This window comes from Patagioenas fasciata, chromosome 20 (genome assembly GCF_037038585.1).
Source record: "Patagioenas fasciata isolate bPatFas1 chromosome 20, bPatFas1.hap1, whole genome shotgun sequence".
In the NCBI taxonomy this organism is placed as follows: domain Eukaryota; kingdom Metazoa; phylum Chordata; class Aves; order Columbiformes; family Columbidae; genus Patagioenas; species Patagioenas fasciata.
The window spans coordinates 1,591,219-1,604,566 of NC_092539.1; the positions used below are offsets into that span (position 1 = coordinate 1,591,219).

A 13,348-nucleotide genomic window follows, 5' to 3' on the forward strand; every position below is an offset into this window, starting at 1 on the left:
TTTGTTATGGTGAGAAATAGTTTCCCCTGCAGATAGCCCCTTGAGAAATTCGTGAGAGAAAACCCAGACTGTGAAAAGTATGGCTTGTGAGGAATTTGAAACAACATGACAGGGGAAGCAAATCATCGTGAAAATCTGTTACAGAAAGCCTGGGCTCTTGGCCACCTCCAGTTCATCGTCCCCGACCCCAGGTGGGCTGTCACAGCGTCACCTGCCAACGACCGTCCCGGGAATCAGAAGCATCATTGACCATCCCAGGAACCAGAAGGACCATCCAGCCTCCGCACCCTGGCGCTGGCTGGAACCCGCACGGCGCAGCCACGGCCGAGCCCACGCGGGGCCGGTGGCTCCGGCCAAACCAAAACAGGCGCAAGGGAGCGAAACCGTGGGTCAAGGTAAGGAGCGCGGAACCGGCACCACCACCGCTCATCAGACACAGACACAGATGCGAGCGCCCGCGAACACTGCAGAGCAGTTGACATCCAGCCGGTTCCACGGCTGGACGGTGCCGGCCCCGCACACGAGGCCGAATCCTGGCGGGTGCAGGTCCCGCGGGGCGAGCGCGCAGCGCCTCGCAAGAGCTCTGCTTTCGGATCCACCGCCACGTCTGTGCCCCTTCCTCCCACGCTTCTTTCCATGCACATGTTAAAGTGCTCTGCTATACTGTAGTTGAAGTACAGTTCAATAAGTTTCCATTCTCATCTAAGAGTTCGTTTTTTAGGATGGCAGAATAGCTTGGGTTCATGTCAGAACAGTTTCAAGGCCTCCAGCATCAAAAATTAACCTGTCATAAATCTAAAAATACCAGTTTTTCAGAGGGCAGATGTGAGATGCCAAGAGATTCCACACACACGAACAACTGGAGATGTGGCTTCAAGTTCAAGTCATATTTTCTCCACGGTTACCTATCGCTGGGCCCAGCACTCTGATCCGAGTCACCTCAAGGTTTTTCGCTGATGTTCCTCCCAAAGCACAGGCTGAGCGCCCCTGAGCAGAGCGCGCGTTTCCGTGCCCGCCGCAGGCTGCTGCACTGGCGGGGTCTCCACCGGCCCCAAGCGCTGGCTCGGAGGGAGATGAGCATGAGCACAATGACCCCACAAAACCGCCAGCGTGCAGGAAATCGGCCAATTACCCAGCACTGACTTCAGCAGAAACCGTACAAAGGGATCTTTATGGGTGAGAAGATCGCAGGAAAGGAAGGAGACAGGCAAACATCAGGGGAAATGATCGGTGTGGTGAACTACAGTCAGCTATCTAGGTCCATCCTCTGAAATGCTGTTCTTAGCTTTTAACTAGTAACTGAATGGTAGAATTAATTAGGAGAACTTCTTAAAATAAGCAAAAAAATAGTTGGTGCATAAACTGTCAATGCTTCTAAATCACAGCAAGAAAGACTGTGAGCAGCTTCGCTCAGCACAGACTTGCACCCTTCCCCGCTGCCTTCCTCTTGCACGTGGGGCAGCCATGGGAAGGGACGAGGACAGATCGGTGTCCCCATGAGCCTGTCCTCCTCAGCACCGTTCCCTAGGACCACCAGCAAACTCCTTGCAGGGTGCTCAGGGTCCACCAAACCTCAGCACGCAGAGCAACATGTGTCAAAATAGTAAGAACGGGATGGAGAGAAGGAGCGTGAGTGTCTGCAGCCAGCGCAGACACCCGGCCCTACACAGGCACCCGGCCCTACACAGACACCCAGCCCTACACAGACACCCAGCCCTACACAGACACCCGGCCCTACACAGACACCCGGCCCTATGCAGACACCCGGCCCTACACAGACACCCGGCCCTACACAGACACCCAGCCCTACACAGACACCCAGCCCTACACAGACACCCGGCCCTACACAGACACCCGGCCCTACACAGACACCCGGCCCTACGCAGACACCCGGCCCTACGCAGACATCCGGTCCTATGCATACAGGCCCTGACCACGCTGCTGCTTGGCTGAAAAAATTATCAGAAAATATCAATTGAAAAATCCCTTTTTCTGTCTGATCATGTAAAGATGAGTTCGGCACAGGAGACTCCACAGGATAAGATGGTTTTGATGATTTACAGCCGCATGTATGCTCCACAGACTCGCTTTCCAAACAGCCTATTATCACCGTGCAGGCAGCTCGTTTATTTGCTGAGAATTCTCATTTAAAAAAACTAATCAGTCAAGATTTATCTTCCTCTGATACGGCACAGGAGGGCACCGCTAGGGTTCCAGCTTCTGCTGGCTGCCGAGCTGCTTGTCTAGCAGTTAATGTCAAGCACAACAGGGCTCTCACATGTCACTTCTCCAGGTGTGTCCCAGGAAACCGGGACTTTGCCACTGGTGTTCCCATGAGATGGATCATTTCCCTGCCTCAGTTCCTCCAGGAGTAAAAACGGAGCCTTCCAGCCAAGCAGGCAAGAGCCAAGGTGGGTGTCCACAACTGTTGAGAACTGTCTGAGTCTTTCACCGAACACAGCATCGCATCTGCCAGGAGCATCTGGAGACAGGATCTGGGGACAGCACATTAGGGCTTGTACATCCAGCCCCATGGCTGGTTCCCTCTCTGGCCCAGGTGACAGCCCCATGGCCGGTTCCTGTGCCAGGAGGTGACAGCCCCATGGCTGTTCCCATGCTGCGAGGTAAAAGCCCCATGGTCAGTTCCCATGCAGGGAGGTGACAGCCCCATGGCCGGTTCCTGTGCCTGGAGGTGACAGCCCCATGGCTGGTTCCTGTGCCTGGAGGTGACAGCCCCATGGTCAGTTCCCAAGCAGGGGGGTGACAGCCCCATGGCCGGTTCCTGTGCCTGGAGGTGACAGCCCCATGGCTGGTTCCTGTGCCTGGAGGTGACAGCCCCATGGTCAGTTCCCATGCAGGGAGGTGACAGCCCCATGGCCGGTTCCTGTGCCTGGAGGTGACAGCCCCATGGCTGTTCCCAAGCAGGGAGGTGACAGCCCCATGGCCGTTCCCAAGCAGGGAGGTGACAGCCTCACCAGGGAGCGGCACCAGGACGCGCGGGGTTGGGAAGGAGCGAGGGGCAGAGCTCCCCCGCGCAGGCCCGGGCTTCCCAAAGAGCCGAGATCATCGCTGGCAGACGGACCTTCCCCAGGGCTCTGAGTTCTCTGTCAGCAAACAGAAAGCAACTGGAAGGAAAAAAAAAACACTAAAAGAAAGCCTGTGTTTGAAATATGCTTTGTTTTCTTTTAAAAACTCCAGGATTCCATCCAGTTTGAAAGAGCAGGCGAGCGCTGAAACAAGCGCTTTGTTTTTTGCATTAGTTCAAGAAGAAAACAGTGTTTTTTGGGGTATTCCTGTGAGGTTTGAATCCTGCCTGTAGCCCCACTTTCGGCAGGCAGGGAGCAGGCCACAGGTAGAGCCCTCAGAGCCACAGCAAAGCAGCACCATGAGCAGTCCCTCTGGTTAACCCTTCCCAGCCACTCCACCACCTCCATGGTGGCTGAAGGACCCGCCACCCTCACCTGGGTGACACCTCCCTCTGCCCCCCAAGTACCGCGGCCCTGGGAGCTCTGGGGGAAAACAGGCAGGAATAAGGGTCTGCCAGGGGGGTCGGGGTGAACTGGGGGCTTTGTGGGAAAATTCTGCCACGTTCCCACCACCATCAGCAAGGACCTGTGAACGGGGTCCTGCGGCGGCTTTGGGACTGTGGCACGTTGTGGTGTGGGGACTGGGTCCCGCTCTGCCTGTAGCCCTTGGGACAGCGCCAGGGCAGCCGCAGCGATGGCCTCGGGGGACAACGGCTCGTGTTGGCGTCTCCTTCCACTGCCACCCCCAAGGCAACTGCAGCACCCCGAGTCTGCACTGGAACCATCCCCAGGGCTGCGCTCGGGATGCTCCGTGAACAGCCACAGCTCCGTCAGCACCCCGTGTCCCCGGCAGCTCTGCCCTCCTGTTTGCAGCTCCCTAAAAACAGGCAGGAGCCCTTGAAAACCCCAAGAGCCACCAAAGAGCAGCCCAGAGCTCTGCTCAGCCCTGGGGGGTCTGAAGCCCCTGGAGCGAAGCGCTGCCCTTGGCCTCCAGCGCTCCCCACAAGTGCCCTGGTGTTACTTCCATCTGCGGATCGCCCGGGGCCAGGTCGCCCCTGCCCAGACCAAAAAACCGCTGGTTTACAACAGTCTGCTTGCCGAACGTGCCGTCACGCAAACCCCGCAGCAGGCTGCATCTGGCACCCGGGAAGGGTAATTACTGTAATGGCTGAAGGCAGCGACTCACTCCCCCTTCTCTCTTGGCTGCGCCGACCGCGCAGGTTGAAGCGTGGAAGGGTGAGTGCCAAGTGTTACGGTGTGAAGCCATTTTCCATACAGAAATTTTGTTTTTCATGGCTTATAAGTTACCACTCCCCGCCTCCAGCCCTGTGGGTCGAGATTTGTCATGCTTGTTCTTAACCCAGTGGAGAATTTCTTTAGGAAAGTTCAACAGTATAAGTAGCAGCAATTACTCATCTGGCTTTCGTCATGGCAGATAACAGATACTCACAGAGAGCTGCAGGCTCTGTACAGGACTCCTGCACAATCCAGCACAGCCCCAGGTTTTCCAGGAGTAAATTTAGCAGCGATTCCTGCACCCAGACACCAACAAACACCCACCCAAACACAAGCATTTCATGCAGCCCCATAGGGCTGGTTTTCAGACAGCTGAGCACAAATATGTGATGATCATCAGCTAATTAAGACATTTCCCAGATGCATCCTTGTCCTGGTTTTGTTAAAAACAAGTTTCTCTTTTAGTGAATGTGCCTGTCAGCTAAAGCTTCATATGAGCTGCATTTTCCTGGAGAACAGATCCATGTTTTGGTGAACACAGCAATGGATGTGAGGTTATTGATAAGGACAGAGTCACATCTCACGAGAGGGGCAACGAGAAACAGGTGACCAGAAACTGACCAACGGAGTCTAACATCCCATTCACGTGAATACTTCATATGAAAGTGGGAGAGCACGAGGATCCCGGCCCTTTTCCTTATGGTGACATTAGGAGAGGACCTTGCGAGTCGTCCCTGCGAACTGAGGCCAGTGACAGACTGAATCCAGCTCCGGTTGCTGCAGAGTCCAGTCCAGGACTTTGGGTGCCGGCTCTGCAGTTTCGGGACTTCCAAGATTGGTTTTGTATATTTTGTATTATTTTCTCTATTTTATCAGTAGCACTAGTAAAACACATTTCATTTATCCAGCTCTCTTCTCTCTGTCCTTCTTTGCCTTGACAATCTAAACCCTCGACAATCCTGGGTGCGACTGTAAATTCTAAACCTGCTTATAAAACCAACAGAACTCAAACCTTTGGCCTTGGCCTGGAGAGTCCTGAGCGCGACACCGACCCCTGCGCCTGCACAAGGAAACCCCACGTACAGATGGTGACGCCGCGTCCAGAACCAAGCGCCCTGCGCTCGCCCAGCACACACAAAGCTCCACTTCAGCAGAAGAAATAAAAGAACTGGTTTTTTAGTTAAAAAAAAACAAAACAATGTGAGGAACTTAGACACAAGCAACTGAGACAGTGAGAAGTTACGACTGAAATTTCAGATGTGCTAATGCCAAAAGTGCCAAGTGCAGAGTCCCAGCCCGTCCTGTCCGCATCCCACGGGCACCACGGGCTCCGTGTTCCGCTCTACAGACGATAGAGCGAGGCAGCAAGGGGCTTCGTTAGCTGGAACGGGAAACACGACTTTGAGCATCCTAACTGTGTGCAGTTTAAATATTAACCATAATATTTACATGAATGCTATTTATTATAATTTATTTTTATTTAAACATGTACACAGAAGTGAAATAAAATAAAGCTGTGTTAGGCTGTTTTAAAAACAAAAGCCACAAACCAGATAAGAGAGATAGAGGACGTATTTCACATGGAGAGATGGCTGTGGGTCACTAGGCTCCGAAACAAGGAACAGCAATCTGCTCCTGCACCACGGCACAATAAAAAGGCATTTACACGCTAGATGAGGAGCTGTGAAGGCAGAGTAGGGATGGAATGAGTCCTCACTCTCCCACTTGGGCACAAAAAGAAGCATAAAAACCCATGACCCTGTCTTGTTTCTGTAGGAAAGCCACTTTATCATGGTCTGAAACAGGATGTTGCTTTTTCACATCCATTAATTTATTTACCGAACACTGAATCCCCCTGTAGATTTTCAGGATAAAACAACAATTTTGCTTGGATAAGTCTTTGCTCCGCTATCACACACCAAAATGACACTAAATCCCAGGCTAACGACCCCAAGGGCCGGAGGATGCACTGTGTTGGTATCGGGGCTGTTCCAGCGATTGATCACCTTATTTCTCAGCGGGTCGTTCCCAGCAGCTGGCCTACCCCAGCCTCTCCCACCTTGACATTAAATGGCTGATCTCACAAGAAGCAGAAAGAAATGAACGCCAGTTTGCTCACAGCAACAGCTCAAACCTTGCAAGGACTCTGCTGGGGACTCGGAAGGGGAAACACAACCTGGGTTTCCAGCAGCAGGAGAACCACAGCGCTCTGAGGTTGGGTAAAGCAAGGAATGGGAAATGGGCCAGGCTGGAGTACAACAGGCCTTTTTAAAGAAAATATCAATTCACCGCAAAAAAGCAAGTTCCACTGTGTGTCCTCTTGTGAAAACCTCCTGACTTGATCCCCGACCTACAGCCAGCACAGCAACACCCGCAGGGCTGCCAACAGCCCCTTCCTCTGCTCCTGGCGCTTGTTCCTGGGGAGCAGAGCCCGACCCCCCCGGCTCCAAGCTCCTTTCAGGCAGTTCAGAGATCAGAAGGTCTCCCCTCAGCTCCTGTTCTCCAGCTGAACCCCCCAGGTCCCTCAGCCGCTCCCATCACACTTGTGCTCCAGCCCCCTCGTATTCTCCATTCTGTCTCCATCTTTGTACTTACAGGATAAATCCTGGAGGGTGGGATGTGCCTTTTGCCCTGTGCTTGTACGGTGCTCACTGTATTATTAATGTTACGAGCAGCGTTCCTCAAGAACGCAATATCCACCCCACTGTATTTCACCGCACAGGCTGGCACAGGTCTCTGGTTAAGCCGCTGCTCACTGTGAGCTTCACGCTCCAGGTCCTCCCAAAGAGAGGTGAGAGGGACAGAAGAGCAGGAGCAGCCCCGCAGGTATGGGCTCATTACGGATCTCTGGAAGCTTCACTTCAAGTTTCAGCCGCTCGCTGCTTGTGACTTTGGGACAATTTGAGCTTTCATCACCAAAGGAAACATTTCTGACTGTCCTGGTTCCAGACAAATGAAAGATTCTTTAGTACTTACAGAAAAGCCAAAGTTGCTTTCCCACCTCTACTTCAGATGTTAAATTCACATCACTTTTTGCTTTACCTCACTGGTTTTCACTGTTTAGTGTTAACCACACTAAACCTTTCAGACATCATTCTCGTGACCGGAGCAGAACTGAGCGTGCTGTGTGTTAGAAGAAACAAAAAGACCGGTTAAAGATTCGCAGACACTCCAGATAAAAGAAGAGGGATATTTTAATTTAGAGTGGCCCTTTTACAGATCATGTCCAAACCACATCAAACACATACAAATACTGGCTGCAGGAAACTGAAGTTGGAGCATAAAAATACACGTAAATCAAGGAATTCTCATGCTTAACTTCGTCCTCTGACCCCTGATGTCTCCTTTCCTGAGCCACTTCCCTAATGCAAACAGGGAGCCGGTCGATCTGCCACAACAGCCCGTGTTCTCACCTCCCCGTGCACACGCAGCCTCACGGCAACGAGTTCTCTGCACACAGCACTGCGCAGTCGGACGCTGTCACGGGTTTGATTGCGGGGTGACAATAAAACCCTGGTAGATGTACTGTAAACCCCCTCTTCCCCTTCCCACTCAGGACAGGTGATCAGGAAGGAAAGAAGGACAGAGAGAAGAGAGCTGGAAAAATTAAAAATGTTTTACTGATGCTACTGATAAAATAGAGAAAATAATACAAAAAATACAAAACCAATCTTGGAACTTCCAGAACTGCAGAGCTGGCAGCCGAAGTCCTGGACTGGACTCTGCAGCAACCGGAGCTGGATTCAGTCTGTCACTGGCCTCAGTTCGCAGGGACGACTCGCAAGGTCCTCTCCTAATGTCGCCATAAGGAAAAGGGCCGGGATCCTCGTGCTCTCCCACTTTCATATGAAGTATTCACGTGAATGGGATGTTAGACTCCGTTGGTCAGTTTCTGGTCACCTGTTTCTCGTTGCCCCTCTCGCGAGATGTGACTCTGTCCTTATCAATAGCCTCACATCCATTGCTGTGTTCACCAAAACATGGATCTGTTCTCCAGGAAAATGCAGCTCATATGAAGCTTTAGCTGACAGGCACATTCACTAAAAGAGAAACTTGTTTTTAACAAAACCAGGGCAGACGTGTGGTACTTTAATTATTTCTTCAGTCACTATGGGCCGAACCAGCACTGCTGAACCGGCCTTGGCTCAGAGACCGGCCTCCCCTCGCTGGGGCCTGGGCGAGCGCCGCCTGTCCCGTCCCCGTGGGACCCCCTTGGCTCGGCCCCTGGCCCCCTGGGGATGCTCTGCTGAGCACACCGCAGCGCTTCCTCCTGGGGATCTGTGCACAACAGCCAGAGGTCGAAATCAGTGCAGAATCCAGACACCTCAGCAAATGAGAACAAATTAAACAGTTCTGGATTGTGAATATCGTTCGTCGAATGACACTGGTGTTAGGAAAGCAGTACTTCAGTCGTACTGCGGCAACAACTGAGGGAGGGATGTGGCATTTCCACATTGAAGAGACCAAGGGTAAGGATGGGGAGGATGCCAAGTGAAAGTACCGCAGAATCAAGCGGCTTGGGGTAATAACTGTGTGTTTCATAAGCTGGATAGCAACAGCCACCCTCCTCATCTTTGCTGCGCACAAGAACGAGGTGCTAGCCTGGCTGATGCTCCCGGCCTGGCTGCAGCACAATGGAGCAGGCACCGCACCGCTCGCTCTTCCGAGGGTGAGATAAACTGTCAAGTGAATTGGAGATTAACCATCCAGATGTAAATGAATTCATTGCTATGCAACTGATAGGGCTCAGGCCCGGTTTAGTGCAGGATGGAGTCAGGTTTGGAGAGCTCTCTCAATGGCCAAAGAATTTATAACCTGTATTCATGGCACTCTCTGTGAAGGGCCACCTAACAATGCAGGAGCCTGCAAGCATTGTTCCTTTTGAAGGGCTTCGCCACTCCACCCCCACTGCTCTGCCCCCAATTTACTCCCCTCCTCCCGGGGTCCCCAGCACCCCCCGCACCCTTCCCTCCTCCCCATCACACAGGAAGAAAGCCGGGGGGAGGCGACCTCCGCAGCAGAATTTGCTATTCATGTTCCGTTCCCCCTCACAAATCCTTAACTTCTTGTCTCTTTTTAATCTTTTTTCTCTTGAGAAAGAAAAGATCAAAGGGCTTGGGGCTGATGCTTTCTGAACTAGGCACTTCTTGCCATGGGAAAACATCGATGAGGAAGGGCTACACAAAGATGCTTGTGGCTGGGGGTGGGGGCCGGACGATGAGACAGGACTTTCTTCCGTGGAAATGCTTTCTGAAAGCCTTTACCAAGCAGCCCTGCAATAAGATGCAGCGATCCAGCATCCATCCCAGCCTACCGGCCTGGCTGGTCGACCACAGCGGCAGCAACAAGAGCACATTTAGTGCCGTGGTCACACATGGGCGGTGTTAATGTCTTCGAGCACTGAGTCCAGGCATGCGCCGGACCGCACGGGCCACAGCCACCACCTGCAGGGCCCTCCTGGGGTGACTGGACCCTGGGGCTCTGGAGCTGGAGAAGAGGAGACTGAGGGGGGACTCATTCATGGGGATCAATATGGAGGGGGCAGTGTCAGGAGGATGGAGCCAGGCTCTTCTGGGTGACAACCAGTGACAGGACAAGGGGCAATGGGTGCAAACTGGAACACAGGAGGTTCCACTGAAATTTGAGAAGAAACTTCTTCCTGGTGAGGGTGTCAGAGCCTGGCCCAGGCTGCCCAGGGAGGTTGTGGAGTCTCCTTCTCTGCAGACATTCAAACCCGCCTGGACACCTTCCTGTGGAACCTCAGCTGGGTGTTCCTGCTCCATGGGGGGATTGCACTGGATGAGCTTTCCAGGGCCCTTCAACCCCTCACATTCTGGGATTCTGTGTGACCTTGTCCGCAGGCCACTTGTTTCTCCTGGGTCCCTTAGCAATGCATTTTCAAGAGAAGAAACAGATGCCCTCCCACGACTGCTCCAAGCAGGGAGCGCGGTCCCGTGTGCCTCGGCCTCCGCACCCGCACGCAGCGTCACCTTCACACCTGCACCTGCACCCCACCTCCAGCTGCCGAAACAGGAGCTGCCTTTCACAGTTCTGTTTCAAAGATTCCCTAATTCCAAAACCACAAAGGGTTATGCTCTGTACTTCCAGGAGATCCACTACTGGTACGGAGGAGAGTTAAAAGTTTCTGTATTCACAGAGAAGAAAGGGGAGGAATACAAAATACTTCCATCTCCCAAAATGGTTGTGATGAGAGTCCATCTCAAAGCAGGACATCCTGAGGTCCCCAGGTACCTTTCCAGGGCAACGTGGATTTTTCCCTCATTCAGTAATCCCAGTTTGCCAGTTCTGTGTTGTGCCAAGGCAGACGAGTCCCAAAGCAGAAGCTGCACACAAACGGTAGATTTGTACCGAAGCATCGATACCAAATACTTCAGAGGAAAATGTGCTCTTGGTCCAAAGGTTTGTGTGAGTTTCCAGCTGGAGATGGAACTTCAAAGCAGAGGCTCAAATCTCTAATGAGGGAACGAGCCTGCTGGGAAACCTTTAATCATTGTCACTTGGACAAGCAACACACAAATAATCACCTCAGAGGTCTCTTGCTCCTGGGAAGTAGCTGGTTTGGACTTTTATGTTTTGGAAAAACGTTACCTCGGCTTGAAGGATTGATCTTGAATTGAGGTTTTTACTTTAAAACTGAAATCAAGGCTTGCTGGCACAGAAGGGGGAATCTGCAAAGACTATTCGAGAAGCCAGGTTCAGTCCCACCACCTCCTTTTCCATCTGCGCCGAGGCCACGGCCCCTCTGGGACTCTGCACAGGGTGCCTGGGCCACCAGCGCCCAGCTCTGCTCTACCACTTCTGCTCTGGTCTCTGCCGTGCACTTCGCTTGTGCAAGAGCTCTCACAGACCTCACAGTCTCTCATGTACCACTGGCCTCCTCCAGAAGGTCTTGGCACCTCCATAAACTGCACCAAATAAAACATCCTTCAGATCCCCTGGTAAATGGTCTCTCCAGCGCCTTCAAGCCCACCAGCATCAGGCACAACTGCCTCGCTGTTCGTCCCCCTCTGGGATGTGCAGGACAGGGCAGGGTCTCCAACTTGCTTCACATGTTTCTTGTTCAATTATTTAGGAACAGTCTTACTTGTATTGCACCAACAAGAGCTCATTTCTTGGCCAGGTTACACTGGAACCCACGGTCCTGGACTCATGTCAGCAGCAGGTCTCTATATATTCATGACCACATGTTCCAACCCAGCCTTCTCATACGGCGACTTCTCATTCAGCTCAGCGACGTTAGATTAAAATCTGCTAAATGTGTTGCAGTGTAAATCCCGTGAGGCTTCACTAAGCTACACCACAAACAAACTGCGGCACCCATGGTGCTGTAACAAATTATAGGTCTTACAGGAACACTGAAAATTCACACGACTTTTCTGCCTTCGAAGCCGGTTTCCTGACACAGACTTTAAGAATGTGTTTCCTCTGTAGGCTCAACAAATGCCTGAAACGCGCTGGTGAGCCAAGGAGAACAGCTGCATCTCTTCAGATCTGAACTACTTTCACCACCACCCCCAAAACCCAGCACAGGAGCGTTCTCATTATTAGAGACGATAAGTGTTTGTGCTGAAAGAAAAATGTAAATTGCTGTAAAAGAGATGCCAAATTAGCACAAGTGACCCACGACCAGCAATGCGAAAATTCTCTAGTGGAGATTTAAAGGCGGTTGAATGTCTCAGCAAATTAGGTGGGAGCTGCCAGGAGGATGGGCCTCCCCGCGCACCCGCACCGCCATCGCTATGGAACAGTTGTTGTTCCAAAGCGTTTCTGATTAATTTTGCTCTACTGCTGGGGAAAAAAGTGCAAAATGTCTCTGTCATAAAACTGCCGGATGTGCGTGTTCAGTTAAATCACACAGACCTTCGGTGACAAATGCCTGCCCCAGCCTCCCGCTTTGGCCGGCGCGCTGCAAGCCAGGCCCTTGGTGCTTCTGTCAAGTCTCTGGAGCTAAAGTAATATTGCTAGCTAGACAGCAATAGTGTAGTATTAAAGTAATATTTGGCTAGATAGCCAAATATCTGCTAGACTCAGATACCGTTCTGTGGGTTATACCTGAGAAAGGTAAGAGAGAGACACGGGCTGCAATGTCAGCAGCAGGTCTCTGTATGTGACCCGGGGCTGGAACAGCTCTGCTGGGAGGACAGGCTGAGAGAGCTGGGCTGTTCAGCTGGAGAAGAGAAGCTCTGGGAGACATTAGTGCGGCCTTTCAGTGCTTAAAAGGGGCCCATAAGAAATGCAAATGCAGCAGCAAAGCTTCTGCTCTGGTCTCAAAGGCAGCGCAGGCACACGACACGAAGCACTAACACAACACAGAATTCGGGAAATAGTTCATATTCCTACAAAATATTTAAAAAATGGAAGCTAACTTGTCCCGTCTGGCTTTCAGCTGGAAGGGCACGGCCTGTCAGTGCTTCCTGACACACCAGTCACCCTGTCCCCTTCCCGCCGGCGCTGGGACGGGTGACGCTGCCCGGGGCTGCAGGGACAGCACAGACACAGGAACGGGTACCGAGTCGCTGCTCTCCAACCCTCACCCAAAGGAGATCTGCACTCAAGGCTTCTAGGAAGAAACGGTTCATTTGTACACAGGTCTGTACGCCGGCAGAAGGACCCCTGGAAGTGCCGAGCCCTCCTGCTTTCCCTCCTCTGGTCAGGAAGGACTCGTTTTGTCCCAGTGCATGCTCAGAAAGAAACCCAGCAGCTCAAAAGTGTTTTTGATGAAATACTATACACCTAAAGTATTTGATTAGCAATTTGTTATGGAGATAAGTGCTAAAAGCACACCGTAACCATATTAAAAACCACCATGTCTACAAGGTACAGAAAAGGTTGTAGTAACATGCACCACATAAAACCACAGGATGCAAAGAGAGAGAAAAGGGGCCGGTGGCACTGACTGCAGCTAAGGCTCACTGGGAACATGGCTGTACATCCCCATAAGCTGAAGAACTCCAGTGTTGCCATTATTGAAATACTCCCTATAAGGAGAAAAGCATGGCCAATGCTCCAAGGAGACACGCACGCAGCCTTGTTCCTTTTCTAAAAATGAATCCTGATGAATATGT

General features: G+C 52.0%; 1 protein-coding gene across 18 annotated transcripts in view; it reads right to left on the reverse strand.

Annotated features, from left to right (window-relative positions):
• The window catches only part of EXD3 (exonuclease 3'-5' domain containing 3), a 298,384-nt gene that overhangs the window by 103,080 nt on the left and 181,956 nt on the right, over positions 1-13,348 (reverse strand). Inside the window, exon 21 of one of the 18 annotated variants that reach the window (XM_071817371.1) lies at positions 5,719-8,302. The exons of the other annotated variants lie outside the window; for them this stretch is intronic. Coding sequence (XP_071673472.1) covers positions 8,300-8,302 — 3 coding nt within the window. The 3' untranslated portion in view covers positions 5,719-8,299. Of the gene's footprint in view, positions 1-5,718; positions 8,303-13,348 lie in introns of those variants that run through there. 18 annotated transcript variants of the gene reach the window in all.